The 17598-nt window shown below is 40.2% G+C and overlaps 1 protein-coding gene across 6 annotated transcripts in view; it reads left to right on the forward strand.

Annotated features, from left to right (window-relative positions):
* Positions 1-17598, forward strand: part of neo1a (neogenin 1a) — a 150112-nt gene that overhangs the window by 120573 nt on the left and 11941 nt on the right. For 4 of the 6 annotated variants that reach the window (XM_085907121.1, XM_085907120.1, XM_085907119.1 and 1 more), the window contains 9 exons: positions 5502-5736; positions 6597-6751; positions 8659-8807; positions 10148-10286; positions 10538-10587; positions 13618-13762; positions 14978-15088; positions 15171-15365; positions 16381-16476. In XM_085907121.1, the coding sequence (XP_085763247.1) occupies positions 5502-5736; positions 6597-6751; positions 8659-8807; positions 10148-10286; positions 10538-10587; positions 13618-13762; positions 14978-15088; positions 15171-15365; positions 16381-16476 (1275 nt within the window). The remainder of the gene's footprint in view (positions 1-5501; positions 5737-6596; positions 6752-8658; positions 8808-10147; positions 10287-10537; positions 10588-13617; positions 13763-14977; positions 15089-15170; positions 15366-16380; positions 16477-17598) is intronic. The other 2 variants (XM_085907123.1, XM_085907125.1) reach the window with 1 other exon arrangement.

A 17598-nucleotide genomic window follows, 5' to 3' on the forward strand; every position in this document is an offset into this window, starting at 1 on the left:
CAGTCAACCAAGAAAAAAAAGTTTAGCTTTGTGGAATATTGGTTGTCACTTTTTATAGAAACCACATTACCCTTGAGTAAATTCCAGGAGGTCTAGTGTAAACAGATTTAACGTCCTGCTTTCCTTTGAAACCTCTCTGGAGTTACATTGAAAAAATGCCTGCTGGGTTAGCTAAGAGAGACAGCGGTTCTAATTGTTGCTCTGAAAAATATATTTGGAAAGAAATGTAGTCCCTTCACATGTCAAATCTCAACTTTTCAGCAGATTGCAAAAACCTGTAAATAATTGACACCTCTCCTCGCCCAAAAATGTTTTAATTTCCCTCGCCTGCCACCAGATGTTGGCAAAGCACTGCCTTTCCTTTAGAAGAATAGCCTGTTTAAATGACGCTTTTCCCATCACCTCAACATAGTTCCTTGGGACCAGTAAGCCATTAAATGGCACCAAAGCGATACTTTTATTTTACCCAGGGTTTTGACCTGAGCACAAACACAACAAACTGGCAATTTTTTATATTGAATAATGAAGTGTAGTGTCCTTACAAAAATACGTGAAAAGGTGAATCCGCAAGTAATAAATCATAAATGTGTGGGGGAACTCTTAACAACTTTATAGCGAGACCTCTTGTTTAGAATTTCTTTATTTCAGTTTCTTTATATCAGATGTCAGTTTGACATCCAACCCCAGTCTCAAACTATGTTTGAAAACCCGTAACATTTTACTCAGGATGTTTATTTCTATTCATTGAGGGGAACAAAAAAAAACATGCTTACCACTTTTCTTGCAGTCAACCATTTCTTGCTTTGCCTTCTCTTTGTGGTTCATTTTCCTTTGCTGATTTTCTTTTTGTGCAGATCAGTTTTTCACGAATAGCCAAATCTGATTCAGCCAGTGTGAAAATGAGCCGTCCTGGAAAATAGCCACAGTCGTCAGAAGTTGCTCCCGGCCAACAATAATTTTCCACGTTTACCTCGGAAAATTAAAACAATCAAAGGGTATTGTTTTTGCCTGCCCGCTTTATTGTACCCTTAAATTGAATTGAACACTCGGCACAGGAGGAACCATTCTTGTACCTGATTGCAGCACGAGCAAGTCAGTGCTATTTAAAGTAGTCATCCCTTTATTTGGCCCTCCTTTCTTTCGTTACACCATCTAAAACCTTTTTGAAGTGTAGTGAGAAATGAATACATTCAAAAAAATAATTATTCAAAAGCAAAAAACTTCAAATTGGCACGTGCATATGTAGTCACCCCATTTTTTATGATGCTCCTAAAAAGCTCAGATGAAATCCTTTACCTTCAATCACACAATTTGTGAAATGATGTCCACGATTGTTCCATAATGTTTCAATTCATACACACCTTTTCTGGAAGGCCGTGGTGGCTGCAACACTAAAATAAGAGGCAATTCTAATCAAACTTCGCCATAAAGACCAAGGAAGTCTCCCAAAAGGTTTAGGACAAAGATGTTGAGAAATACAAGTCAGGGTTAAGTTTAAAAACACATCTAAACTTAGATGATCCCAGGGAGCAACATTAAATCCATCATAATCACACCACCACAAACTTGCAAAGAGAGAAGGGCTGGCCACCAAAACTCATAGACCATACAAGGAGGCAATGTATCAGTGAGGCAGCAAAAGTAACACTGGAGGGGCTGCAGAGTTTTACAAGAGTGGCTGGAGTATCTGTTCACCGGACCACAATAGACCACGTACTGCATGGACCTGGGATTTATGGAAGAGTGGTCAGAAGAAAGGTAATATTTTCAGAGCACGTTTTGAGTTTGGAAAAAAGAAGGCATGTGGGTGACTCCCAAATGGTATGAAGGACAGCGCTCTGCTTAGATGAGACTCCAACTTCAGCCATCAACTCTGTCTAATGCACACCCAGCTCATCTCATCACTCCAAGAACAGTATCCTGACAGTCAAACTTGGTGGTGGCAACTTCATGCTGTGGGATAAGCAGTTCAGAAAATTGATGGGTGGGCGGAGGAATATTTTTCAGCAGCAGTCACTAGGAAACTGGTTGACGTCAGGGGAGAGATGGTTATTACCGAATGGTGACATTCCCGTGCAACACCTGTACGAGATTGTTAGATGAGTGTTGGCAAAAAAATTAATGGGTTAGATTTGACAAGCTCATAGAGATTTATCAAAAAATGACTTGCAGCCAATATTGCTACAATTGGGTCTACAACATACACACTTGAAGGGTAAATAATTAATGGACGTGCTGAATTTGAGATTTATGTTTTGGAATTTTAGATATATATATTCCTCCTTTCACTTTCTGCAGATCCATCAAATAAAGTTCAGGTAAAGAATTTGTTTTTAATTCAAGGTTACAGTGTAACATAATGGGTGAAAAGCCAATGGGGTGAATGCGTCTGCAAGGCACTTGAGACGTTTGTGCTGCTTCTGTAAAACCTGCAATGCTTTTGACTTTATCATTCATTCTTCATCGGTCAGATGAAAGTACGTGACTGTGGATTGGACCATTAGTTTCATGCTGGAGCTGGTTCCGACATAATAACCATTATCAAAACAATTACAAATGGCAGCGTCCCCTGAGAAAAAATGTGATTTTCTTTTGCAAGAACCCAGTCAGGTCACGGTCTGCTATTTCTACCTTCATTGGTCTATCAGTGGTCCCGGTCCTGTGTGTGCTTCTGGCAGATATGAATTCCTTCTTTTAGTACGAGCCTGACTGACTCTCTTATCTTTGCGCTCAGACCATTTGATGAAGTACTCTGCTTAAGTTAAGAGTCACAACCAAGGATGCTGCCAGTTATTTGGGCCCTGAGAAAAAAAATCACTTTGGGCCCCAACATTGCATTGCTGCAAATTCCAAAAACCATTTTCTAAGGCCACTATCATTCACGGACCCTTGGAAGCTTCATCACTTTTCCCTCTTTCAACGGCGCCCCTGGCACACCACTGGAAAATAACAGAAGTTGACGAGTTAGAAAGAGAGTGAAAAGTTGAAGTTGTAAAGTGTTTGAATTGATGTTGTCTTTTACTTTTTTTATTTTAGCCCAGTATTTTTACTATGGTCTGTAGTCCGGTGTCCCTTGCAGCTCTCAAATTTGTTACAATATATTTAACACTAACTTTTGACAAACAACTTACGGGGACAGCTGTGGACGAGTGGCTACTCGTATATAAGGTATACTTTTTCAGCTTTTTTTTTTTTTTTTTTTTAAACTATTAACTGTTAAGGCATCTCAAGGCATTATATGTCGACGTATTGCATAGCGTATATTGCATATATATATATATAAAGATGCATAATAAAAACAAACTTAAAAAAAACAAAAAAACACTGTCATTAAAGGGAAGCAAGGGAAGACATCCTATGTACAATTTGCGGAAATCGTGAGGCAGCTGGATGAGTGAATTATTCCCTCCAAAGGGCTGTAAGTTTGAAAAAGGTCTAATGCTCCCTTCCACTTTTGTTTCAGTGTGTCACTAACTAATTGGAATGGTGCTTTTTGAACTGCCACTTCCCTGCTGACGCGTCTACAGTTCCACATTCATTTTTTTCTCAGCTTAATATTAAGACAAATGCTTCACCGTGCATGTCTTTGTCCCAGTTGTATTATGTGTTGGTGGCCCAGATATATTATGCAGATCTGAAGTAACCTTCCTCATTAAAGCCTTAATGCCGGCTATTCATTACCTTCGGCACAAAGACTAATGATACAATTAATGAGCTATGAATGGAGCTTGGCAGTGGTGGTAGGAGTCTGACATCTCCTTCCTGTAACAACCTCAAGCCTGCATGTTCAAGAGTGATTGGACAGACAAGCACTGGTTACTCTGCTGCATGTCAATTATTTGCAGATGATGTTAAGATGGAAGCATCATTAGTGTCCTGGTTTATTCTACGCTGTTCTGTTCAGCCTCTTGGGCTCAGTCATTTAACCATGGTTTTGTTCATATTTACAATCATGACATATAGGGTTAGGCTTGTCTGTACACGCCATATCTGAGAAAATTAGTTTCGTGTCAAAGTCCTTAGACTTTGGGTTAAGTGGTCCAGTGTCTGCCTAAGTGACAAGTGATCAGCAGATTGATTTTGTGATTAATTTTTGATTTTGTTATTGATTTATTTAGTTTTTTGAAGTCCTTAAAGTGTTTCATTCTCCTCTTTAATGCCCCAAGGTATTTATAAAAATCTTACCTTTCGCCAAAGATAATTATTTTCATAATAGAAATAGAAAACCATATGTAAAAAAAAAAATCACAAATTTAAGTTGCATGTTTTTGAGAAGTTTGAGCTCAGACTCCGCGAAAATCCCCATTCCCTGTTTGTTCGGAAACACGTTCTGAGCACGAGCTGCCTAAGTACAACTGTCTGTAAATTTAGAGCATTGTTCAAATATACTGTTTGGAAATTCAGAGTGCCCCAAAAAAGAAGTGCCGTGGTCCATTGGGTGAGGCATTTCAAATAGAAACAGTTCAAGCACCTGCTGCTATAAAAACTGGGGGTCCGCTGTATATGCACTGATAATAAAGATTAGTCACTGTGTGCTCACATGTATACCTTAGCATTTAATATTTTGAAATGATAGCTGGCCATCTTTTCACACGTTTGACACATTTGAATTGTAACCAAACCTCCAAAAGACAAAGTAGTGTTTTTGTCCTGATGGAGTGACAGATAAATGAGACAGCAGTCACTTGAATTGCTACTTATTCTGTCCATCAAGAACACAAGATACACTTGCCATGTTACTTAGCTTATATTTGTGTTTTGCCCCATCACTTTCCCTGACCTGCACGTAAATGGAAATGTCCCGTGCACTGACATTACTTTTGAAAAGGTTTCAACTTGCCCATTCGTCGAGCAAATGGAAAGCAGATCTCGCTGCGTTGTGCCACAAATTATTCTCTCCGCCCGCCCCTTTCCCAACAAAAAGCTGATCAAATTAAATAAATCTCAACCATTTCTTCAGCCAGGCTATGAAGAAATGGAACAGTATTTGAAAGCATCCTCTGGCATGTCTTGAGCGAGAGCGCCTACTGTTCAGGATGGACTTCTGTCTCAGGATGCAAATGCAGGTTTACCTCGCCCTTGGCCAAAAAAAAGTCAATAAAGATCAGTTATAAATGACAAACATTTGCAAAAACCTGACTCACAGGGGTTGTGTAAATGTCATGTACTGTTGTGTCATAGCAAGCAGTGTAAATCTGCACGTGTAGTATCCCCCTGTATTGTGCTTTGTAAGTGTAGTAGAACTGTTTTATTTCTGTTTTCTCGTGACACCAGACGTCTTTTTTGTTATGTTGTTGTTATTTTGTTTTTTCTTCTGTTTTTGTTCTTTCTTTCGTTTCACCCTCATTTCCATTTCACCCCCTTTTCCACTCTCCTCAAAACTGTTCTCTTGTTCCTGGAAATATTTCTCCCATTTCCACCCCCCATGCTGTCTCTGTTTCCCCGGTATCCCCACCCCACCCTTTTCCCTCCACCCTCCCACCCCTCTTCCCAACCCCAAGATGTAGCCCTTCCCCCTCTCCCTCCCCCCTCACTGACTCCTAACACTACTGACCATGTAACGCCAGGCTCTGGGGGTGTAGCTGGTCCAGCAGGACCCACTCCCACCGCCCCCCGCGATGTTGTGGCTTCGCTGGTTTCCACCCGCTTCATCAAGCTTACCTGGCGCCCGCCGGCTGAACCGCACGGAGACGAACTAACCTACTCTGTTTTCTACAGCCAAGAGGGCACAAGCAGGTAATACACAGTCTACATTGTAATTGTACCATGGTGTTGCTCCTCTGTGAGGGAACACTCTGAGTGCATTCCTGAGCTTCCGGGCATTCTCATGAAAGTGGTTAAAGCACTATTTAAAGCAGTATGTGTTTATTAATTAAAGATAATTATTTCCTCCCAAGGCTTTGTACTGAAATGAACAAACACTTGCTCCTTAAACCTCATTTCCGTTCAAACCTACATATTTTCTCGTGCATATTAGTTAGAGAAAATTCAAAGGTAATTTAGGTAGCTAAAAGCAGTTTTGTATATCCTCATGGATTTTTTAAATACCATCTGTTCTTGATGAATTATCCTGAACTTTGTGCACAAGAAAAACTCCCAACCATGCCCTTCCCTAACTGTTCATTTCCCCATACACAAAATGTACCAAGGTTTTGAGACACCTAATAATTCATTTGCTACTGAATAAGGATTTGGGCTAAAGCCTGTGAAACAACCTGAATCTTAATGTAAAGCTTAAGACATTTTTGGCAACTGCTCCTTCCAAACCTCTTGGACAAACCTTGTGTCAGAAACCCAGAATATTTTTTTTTTTCAAAATGGTCAAAAATTCTGAAGTTTTGACAGTTTTCCAAAACAAAGCACTTTATGAGTTTGTTATATGACTACCAAACGACCATAAAGTTGCTCTTTAATTAAAATCCCCGACTGGGTAAAATCAATGACAATGCCAGAGTAAATGAATTATTTGCATTCATCTTAATACATCCACTGATCCTTGTGCGACTTTGAAGTATTAAAAACGAAATAATGATTGCAAAGAGAAACCATCACATTTTCATCACTGATGTATGTGTATTTACTTGTTTCCACATCAGGGAGCGAGTTGTAAATACAAGCCGACCAGGGGAGTTGCAGGTCACCATCCAGAATCTGATGCCAGACACCAAATATCGCTTTAGGGTTTTGGCCCACAACATCAACGGCCAAGGAGAAAGCTCTACCGCTCTAAAGGTGGCCACCCAGGCTGAAGGTGAGGCAAACACCCGCCCGCCTCCATGTGCACATAGCACACGGGAATGTGGTTTTTCTGTGTGCTCGGTAAACAGGATGCGCAAACAAAAAGACGGGCTCCAGCTAGTTTGTTGGAAACCTGCTCATATTAGTTCACAGAGGAAAACAGGATGCCCTCAAAAGACGCACACAAATGTACAAATAAACCCTCACCCATGCAAATATTCACTGCCATACACAAACACCGGCTTCAAACAGGCTCCCACCACTGAACACAGTTACACATAGCAAAGTCTTTTTAAGCTCGACCACCCAACAACACACCAGAGAATTGCCGAATTATCTCCTTGTGAGCTGGCCCTTATTTACCCTGAAGCATTTCTGAAGTCTTTTTGTGTGCGCGTCAAGTGCTCTAAACCAAGCTTACCTCCATAACATTTTACGTTCATAAGTACGACAAAGAAAACATTTTCCGCTTTCAAGTCCCACATTAAAATATTTTGACTGGAGGAGACTTATAAATCATAGAAGAAAGACGGGTGCGCTTTTCTTTCTCTCTGTATGCCAAGATATCGACCCCTCACCTTCACCACTACTGCACCCACTCTTATCGTCATGTATAAAAGAACTGTGAATGGAATTTCCCAACACACTGCCGCTTCTGATGTCCCTTAGCTCTTGGCAACATTCATTGACTGTCACTTTCACATTCAGTCACTGTCCTTGTCCTTGTTTGGAGGGCAGGCAGATGAATCAACAGACTTTTAATACCAGTGAAAGCCAAGCTGTCATTGGGGATCGCAAACATTTGGGGGGGAATGTAGTGTCCAGGTTTACCAACTTTACCTGGACACCTTTTTATGTGTCTTGTGAGCTCTTAGGTTCAAATTGGAGCTTAAACCTTTGATCCGGTTGCCTTCATAGCCTGGCTTAAGATGATTCAGGCAGTTTCAGACTTTCAAAATGGCACCCTGTCTTTCCTGTCAACAATATCTGCAGTCGAGCTTACTATACATAATATAGAGACGTGTGTTGACCTGAAAGGCTTACAAGCCTAGTTGCAGTTCCAATCCGAGGGACTTCTCAGCACAAATGCCACCTACCAGACCCGTCGCCAGAACTCAGTCCAAGAGGGCCACACAAAATGCATGGCGGTCCGGGTTTCAATTATTATCGTTACCCTACAGACGGTACTTGTTTGCTGCGTATCTTTGATCATCCGATAGCTACTTTGCTGTATGTGCACAGCCCTACCGCACACAGTCAGTAGTTTTGAATGGCACCCGCTGGCTGGCATTCCCATAGCATCCCCAACATTTTTGGAGATTTGTCTTGGGGCATAGAAAAGTACAGGCGAACATCTGCCAAATGTCTTTGTGACCTTGAAAGAACCAGTCAAGTCAAGTCAAGTTTATTTGTATATCCCTAAATCACTAGCAGTCTCAAAGGGCTTCACATAGAAAAACAATTGACAATTAAAGCATCCCCTGATCTTGAGCTCCCAAAAGGGCAAGGAAAAACTAAAAAACAAAAACTGACAAACCGTGGCGGAAACGCAACATTTGCTTCCTTCGAAAACACTCGCAATTGCTTGCCGCTCAGTGGGTTAGAGGCTTAAGGCAACTTGGATAAACTCCATCATTCCTGTGACCCTGAACAGGATTAAAGCTACAGAAAATGGATGGATGGTGGTTATGTTAATTTCCTTTGCAGTCAAAGTTGAATAGAGCACTCTGATAACTACAGTAAATTGTTATGGGAATATCAACATTCGCTAAACCTTTGGTCCATTAGGAGTCTCAGACTCAAAAGCTCATGCCATTCTTAGAAGTTGGCAGTTTTTTTAAAACTGAAAATACTGACACCAACTCGTATATAAGAAATTCAAGTATTCAGAATCCTGTTGTCATCTGTCACGCTTCTCAGTTCAAGTTCCCGGTCCGGCTCCGAATCTTCAGGCGGCATCGAATTCGCCGACCTCTGTCACTCTGAGTTGGGACAAACCTATCACCGGCAATGGAGAGATCCTCACCTACAAGTTGTACTACACAGACAAAAGCATAGGAAATGAACAGGTTAGTTACACAGGCTGGGATGATTTTTTTCTGTCAAAAATGACAATGTCATTTGAATACAAAATACTGAGGGGGGGGGGGGGGGGGGGGGGCTCATAACCTGAATATGTCAGAACACACTGTAATTTATGTCTAACATAAACTCCCGTCGTATTAAAGTCATAATAATGAAAACAAATGTATGAAAAACACTCCTTGGCCATGACTATAAAACAATCTAATGAAAATGTATGTTGGTAACGGAGTGTGTCCTGTTCCATGCCACATGTTGACTTATTCTTATGCTGCTGAGCAAACAAAACAAAATTCCGCTGTTAGTCACCGCAAAATCTCATGTTCATACGCTGAGGACCCCCTTTAAGCATTGAATTGTGTTCCTGAAGAATCATTTAGAAGCCATTAAATTCATTCAAATGTGACAAGAAAAGGACATTCCATGAAAAAGTACAACAAAACATGCAAATGAATCCATACTTTAGGAAATGTCCAGACACTTGTTTCAAATCATCTTATTACTGATATGACTATAATGTTTATGCTAATTGTACTGATTGGATGACTAACTTTCAGAATAACTTTCAAGCCCAGAGTTATTGCTATGCTGTCAAAACCTGTTACAGTAAAATTTGGTATCTTTTCGTTCTGCAGGTAGGGCTATTTCACAGGAGTACATTTCAGAGGGTTAGAGAATTTAGTCAGCCCCAGCAGCTGCCGCATGCAAGCCAGTGAGGCATTAAAAAGCCTTTAATATGATAATGAATGAAACGTCATCCAGTGCATTGAGTAATGATGCCTCAGTACCCTGGAGGAGAGTGCTCGAGATGAGCTGGGAAAGCCGCAAAGAGATGACCTCTAACACTATATCTGTAAAAGGGAATGATGACTCTCGAATGCCTCTTTCAGTATAAAGTTGCTGTAGATAATAATCACGTCAAGAAGTTATTATTAGACTTATACGAAAACATTGTTTGGTTTGACAAACTAAGAACTGAATACAAATGAGCTTTAAGAAATTTAGGACACACTGATTGGCCTAGTTAGTGAAGCAAAAATTGCAAGAAAGCAATATTTTATGGTCTGAATTTAGATAAGATGTATAAGATAATGCTTCATTACTCTCACTTTCGGGAGACCTTCATGTTACAGCCGTGACAGTTTAATGTTATAATAACAAAAAGGAGGGCACAATAAAGAAAAACGGAAATGCCAAAAAAATTGCTAACTCTACAACAGTATTCTTGGTCAGTGTATGTGAATTGATATTAGAAATATATGTCTCATCCTTGCAACACAGATTTTTTTTTTAAGAAACTACTCACATGTTTCTGTCTATCTTGTAGGATATTGATGTAGATGGTCTGTCATTCACCATGACCGGTCTGAAGAAGAACACGCAGTACAGTTTCCGTGTTGTGGCCAACAATAAGCACGGTCCAGGTGTTTCCACTGACGATATTATAGTCCGCACGTTGTCTGACGGTCAGTAATAATAAATTTGTCCTGGGAAACTATTTAATAAAACAACTAGCTTGTTAGAGACAGCTCTCAATTGAATGCATAGCTGTTCTGCACCATTGTAATCCACAATCATAAATATAGTGTGAAATATCTTGATTGACACAGTCAATCAAAAGTAAGAATGATCATCTTTGTAAAGGCAGCCAGTTGCATTGATTTCTTTGAGTGAGTGTGACTTTTCTTCTATGGTTAATGTTTTTTTTTCCTTGCAGTGCCAAGTGCGCCTCCTCAAAATTTTACTCTTGAGGTGCAAAACTCAAAGGTAAGCCACAGTATGAAAGGTTTTTGGGAGGGGGGGGGCTCTCTGAGTGTGAGCTACTTGTTTTGTGAAAAATAGATTCTCTGCCAACACTCAGAAAAGGTACCAGTGGTGTGTGTGCACGTGTGCGAGGGTGTGTGAACCCTTATTGATTGTCTCATCAGTAGCAGACTGGGCTGTCACAAGTACTTTTCCTCTGTATCATGCTCCATCAGAATACTTTCAGCAAAAGACGTACTCCTAAATCGATGTGCAAGTCTTACATATTAAGTACTGCAATGAAATACTGTTAACTGGTATTATTTTACGTAATTTTTTGTGATTTTGTCTCTAAAGACCCTATCCCGCTGAGCCGCGAATAATTGTGAGAGTTTTCGTAGGCAGCGAATGTTACGTTCTCAACAGAGATCGTCGAGGTTTGTTTCAAAGTCGCAAATGTTGACGAAATGTTTGCCATCAGTTTTAGTGATTTTTGTTGTCGGAAGTGGAAATTTTGACCAAAATTCATTTTCCATTTTCTTTTCCCCTTGTCCCCACGGGGGTCTAAATTTAGACTTGGCTACATTATGAAAACAATTCCCTCAAAATCTGCAATGGGATAGTCACAATATTGATTTGAGATGGTTTCTACATTTGGAGATGTTACTGTTTAACCATAACAGATATTCTACCATAAAGTGTGGAAACGCTTCCTCCAAATATCATCCAATAAATAGTTGCTCTGATTGCATACTCCATCTTTTATTTGACCAGCATAGTGTTTTGTCTTTTCTCCCATTGATTCTCCAGCAATATTTAAACACCTCCCAAGCCATATAGCAAGTCTTTGGGTGGCAGAGTTTTTTTTTTAACTATAATTGTTGAATCCAATTTATTACAGTCAAGCACACTGTAGCTCTTGTGTGGCACTGGCGATTCGATAGGCTGCTGAAGTGGCTGCAGGCTTCACAACAGGCTCCTGATGAAAACAGGAAGACGGCCTCTTTTTATCCATTATGGTCCATCTTCAATCAAAAGGCTGCGGGCCTTTTGATTGTATGCTTCCACCAACTGATGCATACATTTTGTAAAGATGTTTTTTACTAATGGAACTAACATGGAAACCAAGAGCCTGGAAGAGAGGCGAATATATATATATATATATTTTTTTTTTTTAAAGTGCGTGAACTGACTGCAAATGTTGGAGGATGGAAGCCTTTGCTGGTCAGTGCTGCTCACAGACCGAGTGAGAGAGAACTGTCAAAGCAATGCGGAAGAAGAAGCTGTTCAATAATCCTATCACACACAAGCAGCTTGAGAGGGAACTGGCCACCCATGTTGTGGGAGAATCAGCTGAGATTTGAGTGCTACAAAACAACGGGTGCTGCTGCAAATGTTAAAAGGAGTCATTGGTTTGAAAGGATGAAAATTGACACACACTTGTTTTGGTCTCAAGGCAGAAACAAAATTTAAGTGTGAAACAAATAAGGCTTCCCACAAATTGTTGGAATTCTTCCTCCTATTCTTTTTTTTTTTTTCACTCATATAGTTTAATTTTCATAAGAAGCAGTCAAAAAGTATCATTAGATTATGCCTCATCTCATTTGCTAACTGTAATATTGAAAAGATTGCTATCATAACTTTCATATTTGCTGTTCACTCGCATTTCCTCTTCACATTCTTCCATGTCACTCACATCAACTTTGAAGTAAGAAGAATAGACAAAATGCATGAGTAGCGGCTGATCATGTCAAATGAAAAACACAAGTCACACAATTGGATTTGTGCCGTTTACCCAACGAGGCCGTATCGGAAAGTGAGTGTGACTTGTTCATGCATTGGGCCTTTTTGTAAACCGGTGTGACAGTAGGGGAAGCATTAATTAACTCCGAGCTCCTGCTGAGCTACCCCCAACCTATCTCTTTAAACACACTCAGAATTCCGGCTACATGAATCCCAGCGTGACGTGTGTGGCCGGCAAACGAATTTCTCACATTGAGCTCTCATGCCTGTGTGTCAGGCTGCTGAGAGGCCAGAAATAATTTTGAAGGGTTGTTTTTTGTTTTTGTTTTGTTTTTTTGGGGTGAGACATTCACACAAGATAATACAAATGAGCTCACCATGTGTCTCTTTTCCACATTATGGCAGCACCTTATCTGGTCACAGGTTTTTTTTAATTTTTTTTTATGGAACCTGCCACACAAGCATCAGTGCTTGCGAGGCGTGCGCTGACATGCGCCAACATCACACGAGCAGGTGTTCTATTACAGACCACAATTCCATCGAAGTTGGGACATTGTTTCAAATGTCAATTAAAAACAGAATACAGTCATTTGAAAATCCTTTTCAAGGTGTACTCAACTAAATACACTACAAAGTGTGTTAATATTTATTGTTCAAACTGATAAACTTGCTTTTTTTTTTTTTTCAAATCTTCACTCATTTTAAATTTGATGCCTGCAAGACATTCCAACAAAGCTGGGACAGTGGCATGTTTTTCCCCTTCAAACACATTGCTTGGATAGAAAGCTTTATTTGGTCAAAATCCTCTATGTACCTTTCATAATCAATGTTGCCTTCACAAATGTACAAATTTGCCCTGCCATGTGGGCTAACACACTCACACCATAACAGATGCTGTCTTTTGAATTTGACGCTTATATCAATCTCGGTAGTCCTTGTCACTAATTTCAGAAAACAATTTGAAACGTGGATTCGTCAAATCAGAAATGTTCTACTTGACGTCAGTCCATCTCAGTTGAGCTCAGGCCGAGAGAAGCCAGACATTTCTGGGTGTTGTTGATATCTGGGTTTTATGTGTGCTTTGTCCACGGCCCACTTTTGGTTTGAGTCCCATGAGTTGAGAATCGCTGCCATTGACCTCTGATGGTCCCTCATTGGTTAAGCGGATTCGTCATGTCTGTTTTAACATTTGCAGATACTCAACTAGACGTGAGGGAAAAAAAAACATTCACTAGCTGTAGTATTTCACTCCACATGGAGTATTTTTTCATGAAGTTTTGTCTAGCATTGACTCTCATTTGCCCTCAACAGAGCATCATGCTTCGGTGGCAGCCGCCGCCCTCAAATTCCCAGAATGGAGAAATCACCGGATACAAGATCCGATACCGTAAAGGATCACGGAGAAGTGAGACAGCGGAGACCACCGGAGGGACCCAGCTGTCCAAGCTCATTGATGGTAACAAACACTGACTGACTGGCACTGCTAGGATCATTTTAATAATGAACTCACCCTGTTGTAATAACATATTTAGATCTTGGATATGCTATAACCATTAAAATGTCTGCAGTTGAATACAATCCAATCTGAGATGCTTTGACCTTTGATTAGTTATGGATTTCTTGTTTCTTTTTTTCAGTTTTACACTGTATTAAGATCTTTTCTTGGAAAGCAATCAAGTCATGCACTTATATACTGTATAGAACTAATACATACAATTATTTAGTAACCAGTCGCAATAAGGTTCAATTCTCGATTACTTTTGGGCAAAGAAAAACATAGCAGGCTCTATGTTGGCTGCACTTTACCCCTGCTGTCAGCTCTTATCATTCATTTGTATGTGTGTACTTGTATCCCCAAAATGTTGCTTGGAAGTTCTTTCGAATGGGGACCGAGTGACCCAGAGCCTATTTAATTTATTAGGGCATGCATATGATCTTAAGTTGTCTCAGTGGGTTTGCACGTGCCTGTTGCATCCCCCGTGGCTATCACCCAAATCAATCAGTGATTAAAATTAGATGTTGGCTCAGCAACTTTCAAGTGGCATGACCTCCCACTGTGTGCTGCATCAAAGAGAATATGCACTTAAAAGTTGAATCTTTTCTCAAACATTCCGGAGGCATGAAACAGAGACTTGTTTGTCGGTTTAAATGCATTAAGAGAGAGATGTAGCCTCGGAGGCACTGGGTTTGGCAGACTTTAGAAGCTACCCCAAGGGTGGCCCAGAATAGTTGGTACATGGCGTAGGTATCAACTACAAGACGAGTATGCTGAAAACAAATTGGACTATTTTACAATGATGTCTCTTTTGTCTTCTTTTCTCCCCCAGATGAATATAGCAGCAGTTCAGTCTCCTCATGAATGCCATTCCCGGCACCCAGTAGTGAAACTGGATCTAGACTTTTCCTAATCCTTTTAGGTTTTTTTCTCAGTTTCATCAAGCTGTTTCTTTTAAGACGTGCTGCATATTTGCATCTATCAAAACAGTCTGAACCCATGTGGAGATGTCAAATTTCGATGTCTTGATGTTTTTGAAAAAGGAATAGTATCATGGTGGGGGAGGCTTAAAAAATGTATCTTCATATCATGCAGAGTGGTTTTGTGCATCTGTTGAAGAATATTTTCACTAAAATGCAAGTCAGTAGAAGTTAACTTTTTTTTTTCCTGGTGTAGGTCTTGAGCGTGGGACAGAGTATTCCTTCCGAGTGTCTGCCATCACAGTGAACGGCACGGGCCCAGCCACCGACTGGACTACTGCAGAGACATTTGAGAGTGACTTGGATGGTAGTATTCATTGCTTTTGCTTCTTTAATACCGGCTTATCCATATAGTTGTCTTTTGGTAAATGTTTTATTTGGAATTTCAGAATCACGTGTCCCAGACCAGCCCAGTTCGCTTCACGTCCGTCCACTGGTCAGCAGCATTGTGGTGAGCTGGACGCCGCCAGAGAACCAGGACATTGTTGTACGTGGCTACAGCATTGGTTACGGCATTGGCAGCCCTCATGCTCAGACCATCAAAGTAGATTACAAGCAGCGCTACTACACGATTGAAAATCTCGGTAAGAAAAAGCAATTTTTGAGCCTAAGGTATGTGTTGTGTTTTTCAAAGACGTACTGACTTGTTGACTCGTCGCCTGTCACTTACGTAATTACACTGATGCGTGTTTGTGTCTGACAGCACGAGTTAGATACTAAAAAGGCCTTGGGAGGAAGCCAAACCTGCTGCTCTTTTTAAAAAGATGCAAATTAGTTGGATTTTGTTACACAAAGATAATTAAACTGCACCACTGGTTTTATTCATAGTGGCAATTTAGAGGATTAATGAGCACGGAACTTTTTCCGCAAGTTGCTCATCACACCATCCGGCGACAGAAACAGATTTAAAGACTTTTTGGTCATTTTAGTACTTGTAAAGTTGTTAAAGGGGAAGTCACCCCAAAGATTTTCTGAACAATTGTATGTGCCTCCACTAGTCTGAACACGGCATTCTGATTAATATTGCATTTGTGGAAAATGAGTCAATCACGGCTCAACGTTTCTCCCATGCACCCGTGATTAGTTGTGAACTGAGCCCTGATCAACTGTGATGTCAGCAAGTAGCAAAATGGCCGCTCCTTGAGATGGATAAAAATTGGTGGATTTTTACATTAATTAGAACGCTGTGTTTTCATCATTTGGGCTGCACATAATACATTGTTGCAAAGAATATTTGAGGGTTGACTCCCCATTTAAAATGTTCTGCTCGAGTATACCATATCATTTTTTTTGCTGCTCTTTGAGGACTTAAAATGTGATCAATTCTGATATTATTTTTTATCTTAAGACCAGTGTTTGAGTTCTTTTAGATAGTGCTAGTATCAATCGCTAGTCTGTCGTGTTTCTGAGATATTCATGATCGCACATTGCCATATTTGAAGCCTTCATTACAGTCGCAGCAAGAGGATTTTTTTTTTTTATTCAAATGCTTTCTCTAATATCGCCATTATGAGTTGAGTATCTCTAGAGTTTCAGCTTAATTAGATGGCTGCATCAATTTATATTGCCACACTTTGTGTTTGCATCTCTCTTGTTCAGACCCCAGCTCCCACTATGTGATCACACTCAAGGCCTTCAACAACGTGGGTGAGGGGATTCCTGTATATGAGAGCGCCATCACAAGGCCACAGTCAGGTAGGAAGTGCAAAACTATCACCGAAGGACTGGTTGACACCTTTATCTTCACAGATTTGTTGTTTTATAGTAACATTGGGTCTACTTATGAAATAATAGCTTGAATTGGATCTCATTAGAGTGGGTATCCTGTAACTGTAAATCATAATGAGACAGGATAAGTCAGCGCGCCAAATCCCCAAGGAGGACCTCTCTTCAATCAACTGTTTGCCTTAAAAAAACAGTCATTATTTAGTCATTAAATTTAATTGATTAATTGACTAGTAATTCATTATAAAATTAATCGACAACTATTTTAATAATTGAGTCATCCTTTGGAGCCATTTTAACCTTAGAATTGTCCAAATTTTCTGTCAGTCTCTCAACAGTAATTTTTCAGAATATTTTTTTCTTTGCAAACGTCTGCTTTTATTTCAAAAACAAAAACAATGTTGGACAGTAACTGAATCAATTTGGAGAGAACGACATAATTCCTCTTGCGTTATATATTTAATGGTTATTTAGTTGTTTTTATTCACGAAACAATATATAATAAATAACATTAAATGGGATGGTGGTTTTGAAATCCACTTTGATGCAAAATACAATTTTAGCCGATTACTCGATAGAATAACCGATTTGACTTTAAGACATTTAGAAGCAAAATAAAGAAATAAACCATAGCTCAGCACAAAGATGCTAAACTACGTGGAGGTAGGTGTGTGGATTAAAAATAGCGCAGCCAATACACACAGTGCTCCTTGGTTATCGGTTATTTAGGCATGTTTCCTGTCCCTTTGTGTTTAAAAGCTCTGCTGCCCTCAGCCATGACCAAAGACAAGCTAATTATAACATTCGTACATCTCAATTACAGACCAAAATGCAAGTCCCAACCCAGTGTTCGCCACAAATGATCTTCAAGTGTAAAGCACTTCTAGTGTTGTTCTATAAAAGCACACTTCATACACTCTCTGCATCAGTGTATGACGATAAGTTGCATGGGATCCCTGCGGCGTCCCAAAAGAGGGGGGGTCTACCCTCTTCACACGTTCAAATCTAGACTCGCAGCTCCCCGCTCAGCCTTGATGGCGCCACTTTGTCTCCTCCACAGCTCTGTTGCAATAGTGAGGGCGGGATGCTGAA

The sequence above is a fragment of the Syngnathus leptorhynchus genome, chromosome 3, assembly GCF_054491065.1.
Source record: "Syngnathus leptorhynchus isolate UIUO chromosome 3, UIUO_Slep, whole genome shotgun sequence".
NCBI lineage: Eukaryota > Metazoa > Chordata > Actinopteri > Syngnathiformes > Syngnathidae > Syngnathus > Syngnathus leptorhynchus.